At 33.3% G+C, this 18,991-nt stretch overlaps 1 protein-coding gene and 1 long non-coding RNA gene across 2 annotated transcripts in view; one reads left to right on the top strand and one right to left on the bottom strand.

Moving 5' to 3' along the window:
- The window catches only part of LOC118188679 (gonadotropin-releasing hormone II receptor-like), an 81,232-nt gene extending 75,970 nt beyond the window's left edge, over window positions 1-5,262 (bottom strand). Inside the window, exon 1 of the mRNA XM_035359177.2 lies at window positions 3,383-5,262. Coding sequence (XP_035215068.2) covers window positions 3,383-4,135 — 753 coding nt within the window. The 5' untranslated portion in view covers window positions 4,136-5,262. The remainder of the gene's footprint in view (window positions 1-3,382) is intronic.
- Window positions 1-18,991, top strand: part of LOC146996743 (uncharacterized) — a 46,261-nt gene that overhangs the window by 7,608 nt on the left and 19,662 nt on the right. The window lies entirely within an intron of this gene.

Below are 18,991 nucleotides of genomic sequence, written 5' to 3' on the forward strand. Positions count from 1 at the left end.
CTGAAGCTTCGCGTTTTAACTAAATGGTATTTAAGATACAATAACATGCCGAACAAGTATTAATTTAGTCAAACAACAAAAATCAGCTTTATATTTTCAAATTTTTCACAGGACTAGTTTCGATGGCTTTACCGAACCATCATTCTTAGCTGATTAATAAATGCTATTTGCTTTGAACGCCGCAGCTGTGTATGAATCTCTGTCTCTGTCTCTCTGTTTTTTTTTTTTTTTTTTTTTTTTTTTTTTTTTTTTTTTAGTCCAAAGGGATTTTAATCCCGAAGGACTATTAGTTTCGTTTTGGCATTTTGCGTCGGACGGATAAATGTCGGTTCACTTTTCAAACTGTTGCCATAAAATGTATAAAATGTTAGAGTCCTGCATTATATTTGAAGAAATTAAATAATGAAAATCTGCGTAAATGTATGTATATTTCTCACATTGTCATAAAATAACGGTACATAGAGTCATCGAATTTTGAATAACGTAATCCTCCAACGAATATGAGCACGTGGAAGACCAAATTTGAAATTTGAAATTTGAAATTTGTTTTATGATCGATTTCCTATTTTTTAAAACTTTGACGAATTTTTGATTAACAAACTCAAGGATTTCAAAGCGAGCAATGGCAACGTTGTGCAGAAAAAACATTTTTATCTCCAGCGCGTGAGTCTCTGTATCGGAAATTCTAAAGATATGCTCGTTTTAAAACTATTTTGCGATATTGCTGTTGCACTGGATCTTATGGTTTAAGTGCGAGGAACATGATATTTAATAAAGAAAGGTAACACACAAAATGTTAAAAAACGCCCCTTTGGACGTAATTTAAAATCTGAAACATTTCAGATTTTTTCTTTTTTTTTTTTTTTTAATTTTTTTTTTTTTTTTTTTTGCTGATGTGGTCTTGCTTTTTCTAGTTTTTGTCTGGTGTACTATTTCTTTTTGCTATAATGTCTGAAGCTGAAAGCAGACATATTGCCTTGTATTCCATGTTTGGGCTTATGCATCTTTTTTTTTTTTTTTTTTCATTTTTTTCCATCATTTTTATTTTTCTCTCTTAGCTTAAAGTTAGCTTCCTATCTATCCTAGAGCTTTTTTAGCTTCGTTTTTTCCTTTGATGAGAAACAAATATTCAGGAATGCTCAGCTACTGGAACGAAGTATCCCCCCTTTTCATTTAGGATTAGATTAGTATTTTCAACACTTCCTTCAACTTACTATACATATACAACATCACATTAGGGTCTTCATTATGAGGTGATAGGTCACATTGACTTCACCATTTAGTACTAATTCTATTTAAGACTGGCGTATATTGAACAGATATAACGGTGATATGTAGTAAAAATCTATTAATTATACATCATAAGATTTAGCTCAGTTTATTCAGTAAATTGGAATTTCAATACCATTAAATGGAATTCGTTTACGGAAAAAATGCAATCTCTAATATGCTAAATCGATCTCAGAAATTTAATTTATTTAACTTACTTTTCCTGAAATATATTCCATTGAAATAAACAACAAATTAAAGTTGATTCTATTTTAGATATTTGTGTACTGTGAATTTATAATCAGTTTAAATGTTACTCCTTGCTGTGAAATTTTTCAGTGTCGGGTCTTTATATTAGGTATAAACAAATAAACTAAATAGAAGTATTTACGCAAAAGAAATTTAAGAGAATGTATAAACGATAATATTGATTAAAATGTGCATTTTAATGTCATCATGCGAGATTTTGAATGTTAAAAGAACTTATTTTTCGATTTTCAAAATACTTTCTGTGAGTGTAAAAGAGAAAATTCATTTAATCTTAATCTAATCATAAGTAAATACAATTAACATTGTAAATTGTAATATTAAGTAAAATTCAACTTTACATTAAGTGTTTCTTGAAAGGAAACAAGACTGTGCGCGTTTTGAGATTCTAACCATGTCCCTTTTCTCCAAAGAGTAAATGCATTTTGCTTCTAAGAAGAGAAGAAAAATACTTTAATTCGCTTGTCCAAGAGGGGAACATGTTTTGCAGAATATTTCCCATTGAATCTGATGGATCTATTCAGTCCATTCAAAATTAATCCAGCTTTTCAATAAAATTGATGACAGTCTATAAGGTATTTTTTCCTTGCCTCTGCATCCTTCGTAATGTAATTGGAAGCATACTCGGCGTGTATTCTAGAGTTCAAAGGTTCGAGTCCCGGCAAAGGAAAAGCCCATTTTTCATGTATTCAGCATCAAAAATTCTAATGACTCTACAAGTTTAAAAGTAAATTCAATTTGGATTGAAATTTCAAATTGATTATTTCTTTCCATTCCCAAATACTCTTGAAATTGCAGGCAAAATGTGATTGAATTTACTTCTGAATTACAGAAAAACTTCTACACGTGATGCAGTTGCTTTATCTTAAAGTAAAGGGGTGGAGAATATTTTTAACTCCATTACATTTTTTTGCTACCATGTTACATATTTTTAAAAAATTTTACTTAATTTATGTTAGACCAGAAATAATACAACAGACTACTGGACTGAACTAAGAACTTTGAAATGGATGTTTCAGATTCGCGTAATATCTATGATCGCATTTTCTAAAAATGAAATTCAGATTAAATTAATAGTTTATGATAGTATATATCTACAAAAATATATATCGATATAAAACCATAGTAAATGATATATGAGATTCTATAAAACAGCTTTAGCAACGTGAAACATATGGCATCATTCCATAGATTATATATTATTCACAATTATACATTCATGTTTCATTCAAAAAAAATTTCATTAGAAATGTGTAATTTTTATTAAAACATTGTATTTCTGCTAAAAGTTCCATTTTTTTACTTCATTTTCCTCTAATTTCCAAAAAATGATTGTCGCTTATGCCGCAAATCCAGCTCAAGATCTCTATTTTACATATCTCCGAAAATCTCCTATATGTCTTATGTATTAAAACTTACGTAAATTTTAAAAATAAAGGTAATTAATGCAAAATTCGTGATAATGCAAATAATGAAAATTTAAACAGACATTTAATGTAGGTTTCCTTTCTTTCGCAATAAAAATTACACTTCCAGATATTTTTTCTAAAAAACAAGAAAAACGCACTTTTGAAAGCCTAGAAAAAGTAAAGTTCAACTTTCCAACGAAGACTATATTCTCTTAATCGAGCTTTACATATTTTATTTACTTTCGATATATTCCAAAATTTCATTAATTTTAAAAATATTACCAAGTTTTGCTTAAATTTAAAAAATGTGCAATCATTGTCTTCTTAAAATATTGCTCTTAGAAGGAAATATTCTTAAAGTATAAAAATATTATTTATATAAATGAAAGAAAGAAAACATTGCATAGTGTTCTCAAAACAACGAAAGGTTTACTAACCTGTGGACTGCTGAAAACAGCACTGAGTATTCCAATGATAAACAGCATGCGGCGAGCTCTCTTTTTCGAATTCAAACGCTGAATTGGAAATCTAACTGCACAAAAACGATCGTATCCTATCACAACCAATATGAATGTGGAGAAATACAAAGAAAACATTTGTAAAAATTTTAACGTTTTGCATGTTATGTCATCAGCCAACCACTGCACAGTATATGTCCAGATAGCATCAGGAATCACACAAAACGTGGTAACAAAGAGATCTGCCATAGCCAAAATTCCAATCAATAGATATATTGTAGATTGTCTCTGCTTCTGGTTGCATCCTATAGTGATGAGAACAGCTACATTTCCCACCAATGATACTAAGCTGATGCTAGAAAGGATAACAACTCTGAACATGGCTCCACTGGTGAGTACAGGAGCATGTTTAAACACGACACAAGTTTCGTTCCTCATCTCTGACATTTGAATAGGACGACTAGTGGTCCAAACTCCAGATTGCTGCTGGTAAAATACATCAGAAACCCTCATATTTGATGCAGAACTTAATTCAGCACAGAAAGTTGAATTTTCATCCTCTGTAGATGGTATGTTTGGTATTTCTTCTGACGAAGGGAAAGAGCTTAATGTCATATTGCGAAACATTTCTGATACTGCGGCTACATTACTGTTTATTGAACTTCCAGATATATGGAACACACCGAGAGAAGAGATTATAATAGTAATGATAAGATAGGAATAAAAGAACATTTCTCTGAAACTAATATAAAGGTAACATGCAAGTCCATAATTTTTATTCTGATATTAAGCAAAACACCTAAGAGTAACTCATTTTTATAAACTCAATGGAGTCAAAGTTTAGTGATGAAGAAACAATCAGCAATAAAATTAATAATCCTACACAAATATTAAATTTAGTCATTGAGGAATTCCTAATTATGAATAAGAATGAAATAAGAAATCTTTTGCGAAAGATGTAAAAATTCATATTGCTTGTATTTTTAAAGTAATTCCGGAAGAAATTCGGTCATTCAGCGTGAAAATAACTGTGGAATTCACTCTTATTCTGAAGATTTGAATAAACGTATCCTAAGTTTTTATTTGATTTTGTAAATATAGTGAAGCAGAGGTGCACATGAAAACGCGCATTACTGAACAAGTTTATCTTTCTACTGAATTACATTGCTTAGCTAAAAGAAAAATACAAAGTAAATTCTGAAATTATATACTCACATAAGACGTACCTCAGTTTTTCTAAATTTTTTCATGTGCAAATTATAGATGGCCTTTTTCTAAGCACTATGAAAGAATTAACGCAGAGAAAATATATCTTGAAATAATAATTGTGCTCCATTGCGTATAACTTTTCATTTTTACATACATGTACATGTGCTTTACATAATCAAACCTTTATAAATGTACTTCAACTAAAATCAAGCTCTTCAGATTTCAAGTAATAAATGTGCCATTTACTGCATATTTTCTCGAATGAACATTTTTGATAAAACTCGGTCTTCTGTTGCATCTACAGCATTAGTAATTTTCAGAAAAACAGCTTTTGAAAAGTAACTTTACACTCTTAAATGTTACTTTTAATGAAAATTAGTCCTAGTCGTCAAGTTTAAAGGCATAAGTATTTTGTGTAGTATTCTGTACACTGTAAAAACAATAAATTTCCTAATTGAAAATATAATTAGCATCCGCAAATCAAATTCTTATTCACCATTTCAATCGACAGATCACCGTAACACAGAAATTAATTCCAGGAAAAAAATATCCACAAACAAGAGAAGTTTTCAGTCATAAAAAATGGCAACGATATTGAAAATGTATTAGTTTGTCGCCACCGTATACTCTCGAAGAAATACGCCGAGTGAGAGAGGGTCGCTTTCACGGTGAGTTATGAGAATCATCCTGCGTTGCGCGCAGGGTTGCAAGAAGAGGAAGCGCTGGCGCCGATTCACTGCTCGCGAAATGGTTTATTTCTAGTAAACTAAATAATTGAAATTTCGCAAGAAAAATATTTTATACTATTAACACATCCTAAATTTTAAATTTAACCATAAAGCGACAGCCTATTTAAATATTTTTGAAGTTAGTTTTACATTAATTTCTGAAATGCAATTTTGGCAAAGTACTTGCCGTATTGTATATGATTAATTTTTTTTTTTTTTTTTTTTACATTTTACATTAATTTTTAAAGTTTTGCCGAAACATTTAGCTCATATTAGGGCATATAATCATTATATAATATTAGAACTCTTTAACATCTTCCTTTCTTAAGGAACATAAAAGCACTTTTAATCCTCAGAGATACTTTCTTAGAGAACCAGAGGAAAACTTCAGTCTCCGAAGTTATTCAGGTTTCAAAAATGAGATCAAACGGCTTTTTCCAAACTCAGATTACAAAAGATTATAATTATTATTTAAATTTTATAAAACAAGTAAAATATATTTCAAATAACTATTGATTCATACTATCACGATGCTAGTATTGCTGTCGATTCTCCATTTTTTATCCGAATCACTTTGTCTCCGTATCACTTTTCAAATAAAAGCATGTTGCAACCAAATGTTATCGCTATGTCTTATTTTTTTAAAAGTGACACAGCAAATTATAAAAATAAACAGCTGCTAACCCACCTCTTTTATCTTTTTAGTTTTATTATTAAGCATCATATTCTTCGCACTTATGCCATATGCAATTCAACAGCAAAATTCGAAAAAATTTAAAAGCAACATATGTTTAGAATTCTCGATACAATGTGTAATATTCCAATCAGTGTATCTTTAAGTTATAGTTAAATGGAAGAACCTTAACAACTGATAAGAAAATAATGGCTTTAGTTCGTGAGACAGAGAACAAAACGTGAGAAGGGTTAAATACCCTTTATTATTCCAAATAAAGTTCATAGAATACTCCTTCTTGGAGTTTTACAATAAAGCCTCCACTCGGGCTTGAACTCAGGAAACTAAGAAATTAAATTTAACTAATCTAACTAAACAGATATACCCTAAGCTATCAAGATTCTAACAGAGTTGGCCCCTTAATGCTAACTAACGTCGAAGCTCTATCAAGGGCCTAAAGTACGGTCGAGCGTAGAGAGAGTAGCCTAAAAAGGCGAACGCGCGCTAGTCAGAATCTCTGGCTGTCTCCCGAAGTCAGTAGAACTTCACAGTTAAATACTTCTCCTCATTTGCATTCAAACGCGATTCTAAAAATATGTTCTGACCGGAAGTTGTAAGCAGAAATTCAGGAAGATAAGAAAGTAACTTTTAACTAAAGATTAACTGTTAGAAAAATTGACATAAAGCTTACATATGTTAAGTGTTGGCATACATTTTTCTATTTTTTTCAATCTTTTCTCAGTTCATCATATCACCCGCCACCAATTGTTGAGTTCTACAGCTTCGTGGATTTGGAGTAATTGATGATAACACTTGATGACGAATTGAAACATGATTTATTCGCCAGTAATCACTATTACACAGGACAGTTCGAAAGACACTTTTAACTCATGCAAAAAATACGACAAACAAGCTAAAATAATCAGCAACAATTGGTGTTAGGAGTGGGGTTTGTGAGTGAATGCCAGTAACCCGCCTATCGGAAAAAGCAATGGAGGAGGAAATGCAGTCTTTGCTGGACCTTTTAGCAACTGTAAAAGCCGGAGAGGAAGAGATCAAGGCGGGATAAGAAAAGTTAGTGAAATAAAATTGGTTCAAGAAGAAATAAAAGCCACAAGAAAAGCTGCAAGAAAAACTCCAACAGATGGAACTGCAGCAAAACAATAAATTAATTAGATAAATTAAAAGACTTGAAAGAAAGAAGGTATGGTAATCAAACCAAGCACATACCATGGAAAATCATCATGCAGTATATCATGGAATTTATGTAAGACCCAGTTTTTCGATCGTGGCGGAAACTAACATGTAGGACTCCCACATGAAAGCATCGCAATTGGCTGCTTCCCTCCGAGGCGATGCTGCAGACATTTTACAATCCCTTTTAGAAAAGTAGATTTCAAACTTCACCGCCCTCTCGAATGCGGTGGAATTGAGATTCGAGGAGAAATGCATAACGGACTACAGTCGCCTGTAGCTGAAAACTCTCCAGCAGAAAATCACGGAAAGCCTTCAAGAACTGGCGACTGAAAGGAGAGGTTGGCGCATCACGCATATCCAGGCTGTTCACCAGATATCCTCAAAGATGTCCCTGATGCATTTCGTCGATGCAGTCAAGGATTGGGAAAGAAGTAAATTTTTTGAAAGAAAACTGTACTGAGTAAGACCTAGTTTTCGATCTTGGCGGAAACTAACAAATTGGTCTCATACATGAAGGCCTTGCAGTTAGCTGTATCACTCCGAGGTGACGCTACAGACAACTTAGAAGTCCTATCAGAAGACCAGATTTCAAACTTCAACGCTCTTTCAAATGAAAGCTGGAACTGAGATTCCGGGGAAAATTAGAATATCTTGAGTCAGAGATTAGCTTGAAAGCGATCCACCGAGTCTGGAGCTGTACTTTAGTGCTTTTCCATGACGCTGATGTAACCGTTATAGCTTAATGGCTGTGCTGCTATTCGTTTCAGCGTGTTTATCGTAGTTTTTTACGACTGTGAACGCGTCTTTGGAACTGTCCTGTGTAATAGTGCCTACTGGCGAGTAAATTGTGTCTTGATTCTTCATCAACTGTTGTCATTAATTACTCCAATTCCATGAATCCATACCTCTGTTGAACCCCAAATGTCATCAGGATAAAGCTTCCTGAGATGAAACACCTTAAAGTCTTCTACCACGGAAATGCAGATGCTTTATCCAAGAAACGTCGTTCTGCACATTCCAGGCATTGTTCAAGAGCCGAGGTTAAGTACAGGTTGACGAATCCTAGCATCCCGCAAATAACATCTTCAACATCAGCCGATCCAGATCCGTGAAGTGAGGGAAAAGTTAGAGAATATCAATTGGCATATCGTGACATTAAGCCAATAATAGAGCTGAAGGAATCATCCACTAAAAAACCCAAGTGTCAGAACATTTCCATTTTCAGTCCTACAACTAAAAGGTACTAGGCTCTCTGGGGATCACTCCACCTCTTAAATGGAATCTTATATCGACTATGGGAAAGCGACAATGGAACTAATACAATGGAACTACCGCTTCCTCGAAATCGCCAGATACCTGATGTTCTGAAGAAAAAAACAGCAGCCCAATTTCGGCTTCATGGAGACACTAAACAAGGTTCGAGAGCGCTTCTTTTGGATTTTGGCAAGAATCTATGTCAAGAAACTGAGTTAAATTTCACTGTCACCTGAATGGTGCTCAAGGCTGTTGCCAACGGCAGGCGTAATGTAGCGCTCCCTGCCACGAGGAATTTTGTGGGCTTGGGCGAACTACGTCAGACAAGTAAGCATAAGTAACAACAACAAAAGTGTATAAATAGATACACATATATACCCACTCTGTTACCCGTGTTGGTAAGCTCAGTTTTCTTATTCTTATATGTTGGTAAATTGTGCATTTTTTGCGTTAAAAGCGATTGAATTACGTTGTTCTTATATTCCGGTTAAAGTTTTTATGTCTTTATTTAATCTGCATGCAATAGTTGTAGAATTATCATTAATTAAAACAATTTTAAGTGTTACTAAGAAGCAGCCATTTGTTTACATTTAAAACTTTTAGTAGTGAACTAAGTCATTTTCTACACATTCAGTGTCTTTTTGCCAAATGAGACCAAACATAAGCTTTCCGTTTTGTGCACCGAAAAATCTGCCTTCTTGTCCGCCGGGCGAATTGCTTGTTTTTACTAATTTGAATTGTAAAAATGATTTTTTAAGTGTTTCAACTGTGTTTTGTGTTTTATGTTGTTCTTTATTTTACACCTTTTAATGAAGATGTTTTGAGTTTTTATATATTTTTGCCTTGCCGTGAAATGAGAACTGAATTGATTGAATGAGAAAGATACCTCTAATGAAATTCGAGAAAATAAATTCAAGTGAAATGCAGGGAAAATGCATATAATTTAAAATTCCGTACAAAGAAGTCATATGGTGTACACATCAGGTTTTTAGAATATGTTTTGTCAGTCCACAACACTCTTGATACAAAATGTGTATAAAACCTGTCTATGAAAGTTTTAAGAGAACTGCAGAAACTGACAGTAAAAATGATACGAAGAAAAATTATAGCATGCCATCATCAATCAAATATAGAAAAGAACTGAAATTCTAATAAAATTTTTTGAAATGAAAGGTAATGGCCAAAAATGCTTTCAGCAGTTTTACGAAATTTCAGCAATTTTACGAAATGCAATTAAAAATCCGTCGTTGAACGTTATGAAACAAACACAAATAAAATGGTTGTTCGTAATATATAAAATACGCAATTATAAAACTACTTTCATAAAAATTTTTAATTAATTTTAAAAAAACGTAAATAGTTTAATTTTAGCATTATTTCTTAGTTATTATTTGTTAGTTGTTATTTTATTTAAAAATTGTAAATCTGTTAAAACGTTTTGTGATATACAAATCGCCGTCTATTAAATTCATTAAAGAGAAATCCTTTTGTACAGAAGTGATTTTTAATATGCCGCGAGTATTGTATTTTATATTACACTAGGTAATATTCTGAATATTCTGAATCTGTAATCTTCTGAATTAAAAAGTATATTTAATAAGACAATAACAAAACTTTTTGGAAGCAGGAAAGATGAAAAATATGCAATGCCTTTGCCGGGAATCGAAGCACGGACCTCTGAAATACGCGCCCAGCGTACGGACCATCACACCACGAAGGCGGGAGAAATACCTCATAATTTTATCAATGCATTCTTAAATGATATTTTGATGAATTCAAAAGTCAACAGAATATTAATAGAACATTTGCTGTTTGTGCTTTAGCTCTGAACATATTCACTGAGCACAAAAACTGAGCCCACAGATAATTTTTTAGAGAGACAGAGAACAATCCAGAGCAGACAATGAATTTGGGAGTATCTGAATGTAAAAATTCAGAAGTGCCCCTTGAAAATGCGAAAACAATACGTCTACAAAAGGCATTTAAAGAAACTGAAAGCAGAATAAAAGACAAGAGAATGCGAATTCAGAACATTATTCTGCTGAACTGAAAAAGCAATAAACTATAGTGTCACACAGAACTTCAAATATCAGTGACTTGGTAATATAGATCTTACAGACCCAGCTCAAACCAAATGCTGTTGATCCCACTAGTACGTTTTGGATTCAAATTCTGCTATACTGAATGTATGGCTAGAAATCTACGAAACGATCCAAAAAACTGCTGATGTCATATTTGTAAATGTTATTATAATCGTTTCTGTTCAGACAAACAATATAATATCGTAAAATCAAAGAAAGGACTATAAAGACTTTATTTTATCATAACCAATTATTTTTAGTTTGACTTTGTTTTCCCTCCTTATTTCATGCTCCTGCCGCAATGTAAATTTTAATGACGTCGTATGCAAAATCTAAGTGTGTTCAGAAACAGTGTTTAAGCTGCAGTTTGAAGAGTTCGCGAGGAGAAGTATCGGAGTTAGTTCCGAGTTTAAACTGCGTGTTTTGAAATAGCTCTCCAGTTGGTGTTAGCTAACCTCTTCAGATTACATTGACATTCTTGGCTCGGCTTTGCTGCGTGCAGCCAATTTAACGATTTAGATAAATGAGGAGTCAGTCGTCTAATTTATTGTAATTTTACATTTTTACTTTCTATTCCATTTACCTAGCCACAAGTGGTGCTATATTTGTAAGCACCCGGCGAGTGTTAAACTTTAGTTCAAATAAAAAGGTTATTTAAAACCTTCTTCTGTGGTATTTGTTCTTCAAAGATATAGCAAGTACTCGCTACTTCGTCTACAGTAGGGACTACACGTTATGCTCCCAAAAGACATAGACTCTATAGGACTACTAGTGTATTACTGTAAAATGCAAGTAAATTGGAGTTAACTCTTTTTAATGCTCTCACCGATGCTTTCAGAATTATGTTGAAATTAGAATATATATTACAATGTTTCAATATCTCAGAGACTTAGTACTAGATCTTTCATTATATATACTAGATCTTCTAGATTTGTTTCAGTTAAATTAATTTATAGTTATATTGCGAGAATATTCTATTACACATGATGTTCATAAATTTATGTAATATTCTGAACATGTCACACAAAACAGAATTTTAAAGATGATCCTAGAAAGGAATTATGAAGGGGATCCTATGCGATGATCTACTTCGGACCTTTGAATGGCATCTCAAAACCTCTGTTAAGGAATATTCTTTGATATCGCCAAGAGATGGCGTTAGGAGTCCATCTATTGGCTTACTTGACCTTTCCCCTTCTGAACACGTGACTTGAGAAAATATTCTTCTTCTTGAAGGTAGAATTTCGATGCACTACGCAATAGAATTCGATTGAGATGTTAGCTGTAACTATTCAGTTCTTACCTTTTGAGCATTAAATATTCGATTCAGGCATTTTAGCCTACATTGTATATATGTAAATATTAAGTTTAATTAAAATTTATGCAAAACCCTCCAGGCCATGCATCTCGTCTTTTGGATTATGAGTGATTCGACTTTGATCTAGAACTTTCGTTACATAATGGTGCATCGGCCCCAGAAAAGAATGATTAATTTGAAAATTTGTGTTTTTCGCCTTTTGGATTAGCTTTGTAAGCGAAGACTTCTCACGGTAAGTCTCCTTTGATAATTTATTAAAATGGAACAGAAGACACTAATTAAGAATCGAGCACATATACGTGCTTCTGTAACTCAAATTATTAAAAATGTAGATGTGTATTTAAAAGAAGAAAAACAAGAAGACTTAGAAAATTGTTTGGAATTGTTAAATAATAAAGAAACGGAATTACATGATTTAAATGAAAAAATACAAAATTTGATTGAAGATGAATCAAAATTAGATTCAGATATTAACACTTCTATGGAATATAACGATAAAATAATAATAGCGAAGTCTAAAATCAACCGCTATTTAAGGAAATACAATACTCAAAATATCAACACGAATTTAAATAATTCATCTACAGAAGTTGAAACCAAAAGACAGATAGAAGGCAATGTGAAGTTGCCCAAACTCTTAGTTCACAAATTTTCCGGAGACTATAACGATTGGATGAATTTTTGGAATTCATTCAAGGTCACTATTCATGACAATGTTACACTTTCGAAGATAGAAAAATTTAATTATTTGAGAACTTATTTATGTGGAAACGCAGCATCAGCCATAGAAGGTCTCTCAATCTCAGAGGCTAATTATGACTCTGCTATAGACATTCTTAAAAATAGATTCGGTCAAAGTGACCTTATTATCAATACACACATTTCTAATCTCTTAAATTTAAATCCCGTTAAAAGTTCAAGTGAAGTGGCAAAATTGCGAAAACTTTATGATACAATTAACGTTCAAGTCAGAAGCCTTTTAGCATTCGGTGTGAAACCAGAAACATATTCCAACATGTTTATTCCAATTTTGATGAAAATTGTCCCGAACGATATAACTTTAGAATTTCATCGTACATATACTGAAAATCCTTCAACCTATGATTTAAACAAATTTCTAGACTTTCTCCGATTAGAAATAGAATCGCGAGAAAAGATTAATTCGTTTTCCTTTCCACGCAAGTCAAAACCGGAAATGAAAGGTATTAACAGATATCCACCGACGCCGAAACATAAACAAACTGTCACCACACATGAATTTATGGCAGCCGCGTCATCAAATCGAAACTGCATTTTTTGTTTTCAAAACCATGACTCAGAATCCTGTTTATGCCTTACAGTTAATGAGAAGAGAGATATTTTAAAAAAACAAGCGCGTTGTTTCCTTTGCCTGGCCCCTAAACACGAAATCTCACAGTGCCGGCAACGTCAAACTAAAGTTTGTAAAATTTGCAAAGGTAAACATTCAGAAGCCATATGTTTTAAATCCAGTTCGATAGTTAAAAATACACCAAGTAATTTAAAGGATAGTATATAAATTTCGAAAAATGATACACAAACTAAGGAACAGAAAGAAGAAATTGTTTCGGCCGTTTCACATAATGCAAATAATACAATTCTTTTACAGACTTGCACGATAAAAGTTAAAACAGCTAAGGAAAAGGTGTTTGCCAGACTTCTCTTGGATAGTGGAAGTATGAAAAGTTTTTGTGCTCGCGAGTTAACGGACAGATTAAACCTCGAAGTCATAAGAAAAGAAAAATTGACTGTCTACACTTTTGGGAATACTTCTCCCATCCAAAAAAATTATGACGTAGTTAAATTAACTTTAGAACATAGAAGTTCTCCCGATTCTAGAATAGAAGTTGAATTATTAGTAACTGATCATATATCAGGTGCAGATATTCCTCCTCCTAAATCAGAAGAAATTAAGCAAAACAAAAATTAAAAAATTTGCTGCTCGCAGATTTTCCCGACTGTAAAAAACCCATTGCCATTCTAATTGGTGCAGATTATTATTACAACATAGTAATGGGACACGTTAAATGCTTAAGCAAAAATCTTGTTGCAGTGGAAACTATTTTCTGCTGGTGCCTAAATGGACGAAAAGGTGATGATGATGTCTCTTTAGCTTTCAATGTAGTTGTAGGGGAAGATTTGATTTCCAAACAAATAACAAAGTTTTGGGACTTGGAAAACTCAGGACTTATTGATAAGAGGGAAAACTTCGATTCAACTGAAAATGAAGTCGTCGAATATTTCGAATCAAATATAACATATGAAAACTCTCGCTATAAAGTTAGATTGCCTTGGAAACATGACGCATCAAATCTAAATAATAATAGGGAAATCGCAGAACAAAGATTTCATCGACTTAGAAAACGATTTAAAAAAGATCCTAATCTATTTTCCGAGTACAGGAACGTGTTAAGAGATCAGTTAAAACAAAATATTATCGAACCAGTTTCAGAAATTTCAAATGAAGAGGATGTCGTGTTTTACTTGCCACATAGGGAAGTTATACGCGAGGATCGAACTACAAGTAAATTACGTATTGTTTATGATGCATCATCGCATGCCCCAGGATCCATTTCTTTAAATGACTGTCTACATGTTGGGCCAAATTTATACCCTGAAATATTCGAAATATTGTTAAGATTTCGGTATAATCTAATAGCCTCCACCGCAGATATAAAACAAGCCTTTTTACAGATTCTCATACATGAAAAGGATCGAGACGCAACCAGGTTTCTGTTTTCCGATTTCCCTAATGATGAAACCATTTCTCCTGATATATATAGGTTCACTAGAGTTTTATTCGGAATAAATAGTAGTCCATTTTTATTAGCCGCTACCATTAAACATCATCTGAAAAAATATAATAAACTTTATCCTACAACGGTTAACTTTTTGAATGAGAACGTATATGTAGATGATGTGATTGGAAGCCAACCAACGATCAATGAAGCATTAACTACGAGTCTAGAATCGGTCCAAATATTTAAGGAAGCAAGCATGCAGCTTCACAAATGGCATAGTAACTCGAGACAATTACATGAATTGTGGGTAAAAAAGGGTATCGTTCCAGATGAAAATCCTGAAGATTTTAATAGAGAAAATTTCCCATTTAAAGTCTTAGGTATGGCATGGGATAATTCAAAGGACTTACTGTATTTTGATGTTCGGAACTTATTGTCTTTTACATCTAAACCAATAGAAACAAAACGATTTCTTCTACAAGTGTTGGGTCGGATATTCGATCCGATTGGAATTTTAGGACCTTTCACTGTTAGAATAAAGTGCTTAATACAGAAGATTTGGTTGTCACAAATAGATTGGGATGAACCGTTACCTGAAGATTTGTCCTCTGAATGGAGAAAGTGGTGTGAAGAGCTGCCTCAAATGGCTGAATTCTCCATCTCTCGTTACCTTTTCATGCACTCGAACATTAATGTCGAAAATCTCGAACTACATTGCTTTTCAGATGCAAGTGTCAAAGCCTATGGTACAGTCGCATATTTACGTTTCACGACAGAAAATAAAGAAATCAAAACGACCTTTGTCTCTTCTGAAAATAGGGTAGCCCCACTAAAATCCCTTACTTTACCGAGGTTAGAATTAATAGGGGCATTGTTATCAGTTAAGTTAGTCAGCAATATTCTGAAAGCACTGAAATTGAGAATTCCGTGCTATTTTTGGACAGACTCAACAATTACTTATTTTTGGATCCAGAAACAACCTGAAGCCTTCAAACCCTTTGTCAGGAATCGTGTCGAAGAAATACAAAAATTGAGTTCACCTCAAGATTGGCATTATTGCCCAGGTGTCGACAACCCTGCAGATCTCGTATCTCGGGGAACGAATATTTCCAAGTTAATAAATGACACCATTTGGACGCAAGGTCCCCAATGGCTTCAACTTCCTCACGAACTTTGGCCAAGATTAGATATTAAAGAAACAATAGATGAAAACAAGCTGGAATACCGACAGAGATCCGGTGATATACATCAACTTGAATGTACAATCGAAAAACGTGCAGATGATCTTTTCGACATATCAAAATATAGCAAATTAGAGAAGGTGTTAAGAGTCACTGCTTACACAACACGTTTCATTAGAAAATTAAGAAAAACTAGCGACATTCAAGGAACTCTCACAGCTGAAGAGTTACAAGAAGCAGAAAATTTCTGGATAAGATCAGAGCAAAAGAAGAGTTTTTTGCCGAAGAATATAAATCCCTCAAAGAAGGTAATTCAGTTGGAAAAAATTCTCCTTTGTATAATTTTCTTCCTTACATTGATGAAAAGGAAATCATGAGGTTGAGAGGAAGACTGGAATTTTCTGACTTCTCACTAGATAATAAACATCCAATAATCTTACCTAAAAATTCTCGACTAACGATTCTGATTGTATGCAAAGAACATGAGAAGATAATGCATGGAGGAATTGCTGCAACTTTAGCTAAAGTCAGATCACGCTTCTGAATTCCTAAAGGACGACAGTTAGTCAAAAAAGCATTAAAAGGTTGTATAATTTGCCAAAAATATTTAGCTAAACCAGCAGACCAGATGACAGCACCCTTACCAAAGGATAGAATCCAAGAATTGCCTCCATTTGCAGTCTGTGGAATTGATTTCGCTGGACCAGTTTACGTAAAGAGTTCTAAAGACATTCGAAAATCCTATATTGTTTTGTTCGTTTGTGCAGTAACCCGAGCTGTACACTTAGAACTTGTATCAGATATGTCAACAGAATCCTTTTTAATTGCATTTCGCAGATTTTTGAGCAGAAGAGGAAACTGCGTAATCATCTACTCTGACAACGCCAAGACCTTTAAGAGGACAAAGAAAGAACTTGAGAATTTTTCAAAAGTTTTAAAAGATGACAAATTCAAGAATTTCATTGCCAAAGAAAGAATCCATTGGAAATTTATAATCGAACGAGCCCCATGGTGGGGAGGGTTTTATGAGAGACTTGTTAGATCTGTTAAAGAATGTTTAAGAAAAATCGTAGGAAAAGCATTGTTGACTTTCGAAGAAATGTCTACGCTACTTGTCGAAGTGGAGTCAGTTCTTAATTCACGACCTCTAAGTTACGTTTACAACGACAATGACGAGCCGCAACCGTTGACTCCAATGCACTTCTTAAACATTGGACAAACTGATTTGAAGTATCCTTTGACTTTTGCTAGAATCATCGGTAGCGAAACGACAAGAGAACGCTGTTAAAAAGAAAGCGTTATCAAGAATTGCTGTTAAAACAGTTGTGGTGGAAATGGAAGCAACAATATTTATTAGATCTTAGAACTGCCCATTTCTTGAAGAATCCGCAACTTCAACCAGAACTAAAAGTAGGAGATGTTGTTTTAGTCGAAGGAGATAATAAAAACAAACTCTTATGGAAACTTGGTAGAATCATAAAAATTATTCCTGGACGTGATGGTAAAGTCCGATCATTCGAATTAAAAACTGGTAATGGGACTTTAAAACATACTGTTCAACATCTATATCCTCTTGAACTTTAGATATTTTGAACTTTAACGATTTAGTTATGCTTTTTTCCTTTTTTTGTCTATTAATGATTAAATTGAATATCGTTAGTTAAGTTTGTTCAGTTAAGTGGAAAATATTTTAAAATTTAGTTCATTTATTAGTTATAACATTTATTATTTGATACCTGTATTGGAATTGAACTGTTTGACTAATTAGTACTTTTTAATATTTTTACAGAATAGTGATTTATGTACTTGATTGTATGTATAACTGAGTTAGATGAACTCTTGTCAGAGTTCAGGTGGGGAGTGTGTTAAGGAATATTCTTTGATATCGCCAAGAGATGACGTTAGGAGTCCATCTATTGGCTTACTTGACCTTTCCCCTTCTGAGCACGTGATTTGAAAAAATATTCTTCTTCTTGAAGGTAGAATTTCGATGCACTACGCAATAGAATTCGATTGAGATGTTAGCTGTAACTATTCAGTTCTTACCTTTTGAGCATTAAATATTCGATTCAGGCATTTTAGCCTACATTGTATATATGTAAATATTAAGTTTAATTAAAATTTATGGAAAACCCTCCAGGCCATGCATCTCGTGTTTTGGATTATGAGTGATTCGACTTTGATCTAGAACTTTCGTTACACTTCAAACCGGATCTGAGTGGATTAAAACGAGGAGGAGGATTTCTCCCTGCCTTTTTTGTTGCTCAACCACAGACATTAATTTATAAATTTAATGGATTATATAATTAAAGAGGACATCTAAATTTTAATCAAGGCTTCCTAGAGGGAAGGAATTCCACTTCTGTAGCTACCAACGTCCCTCAAGAACTTTTAGTTCGACAGATTTTAAGTGTCCTCTCCATACAGCAAAGACACTGCCCGTGTTATGGGAACATAGTCACAAATGAGATGCTTTACGCAAGATTCGAACTTGAACATAAACACGTGGAAATTCATCAGCCTGCGCGATTACCATACCTTCCGGATGGATTTTTCAGGATTCAAAACTGAGAGAAATAATTCCGGTATATAGCAGTCTTACTTACTCGGCCATTCAAGAGCTCTCCTCCTTTCTTAAAATATGTTTCTTTCAGAATAGGACATTAATAATGCTCACTCTGCTCAATACTGTTTGACATATTCAGTACAATGTGCAAAACTAGTACGTCTGTATACACATAATAATAGCAACTTATATTGCACTTCGGAATAAATCTTCGAAAAGTGCACTACATAAGCTCAATGCGTCCGTACAAATAATACTGATGTTCAAAGTACCGTATATAGATGAATACCAGAATTTTTCTACTGCATGCAAATTACTGCTGTAAATTAAATACTTTTTAATAATAATTAATAAAAGCAGTTACAAATGTTAAACTGAGAAAAAAACTTTTATACGTATATTAAATTATCGATTGAATGGCTATGAGATTGCAATACACGAATAACTTTGTCTTGCTAGAGTAGCTTCTAAAAATACCACTTCTATATTGTGGAATTTCTACTACAATTACTCATATATTGTTTTTACCTGGAAAGGAATTCCTCCCTGGTAGAAACTTCACAGTTTCAGAGAGGAATCTCTGAATCTCTGAAAAATCGAGCAAATATAACACAGAAAGCAA

This window comes from Stegodyphus dumicola, chromosome 6 (assembly GCF_044657685.1).
Source record: "Stegodyphus dumicola isolate Sdum_Otavi_A_Nest chromosome 6, ASM4465768v1".
Classification (NCBI taxonomy): Eukaryota; Metazoa; Arthropoda; class Arachnida; order Araneae; family Eresidae; genus Stegodyphus; species Stegodyphus dumicola.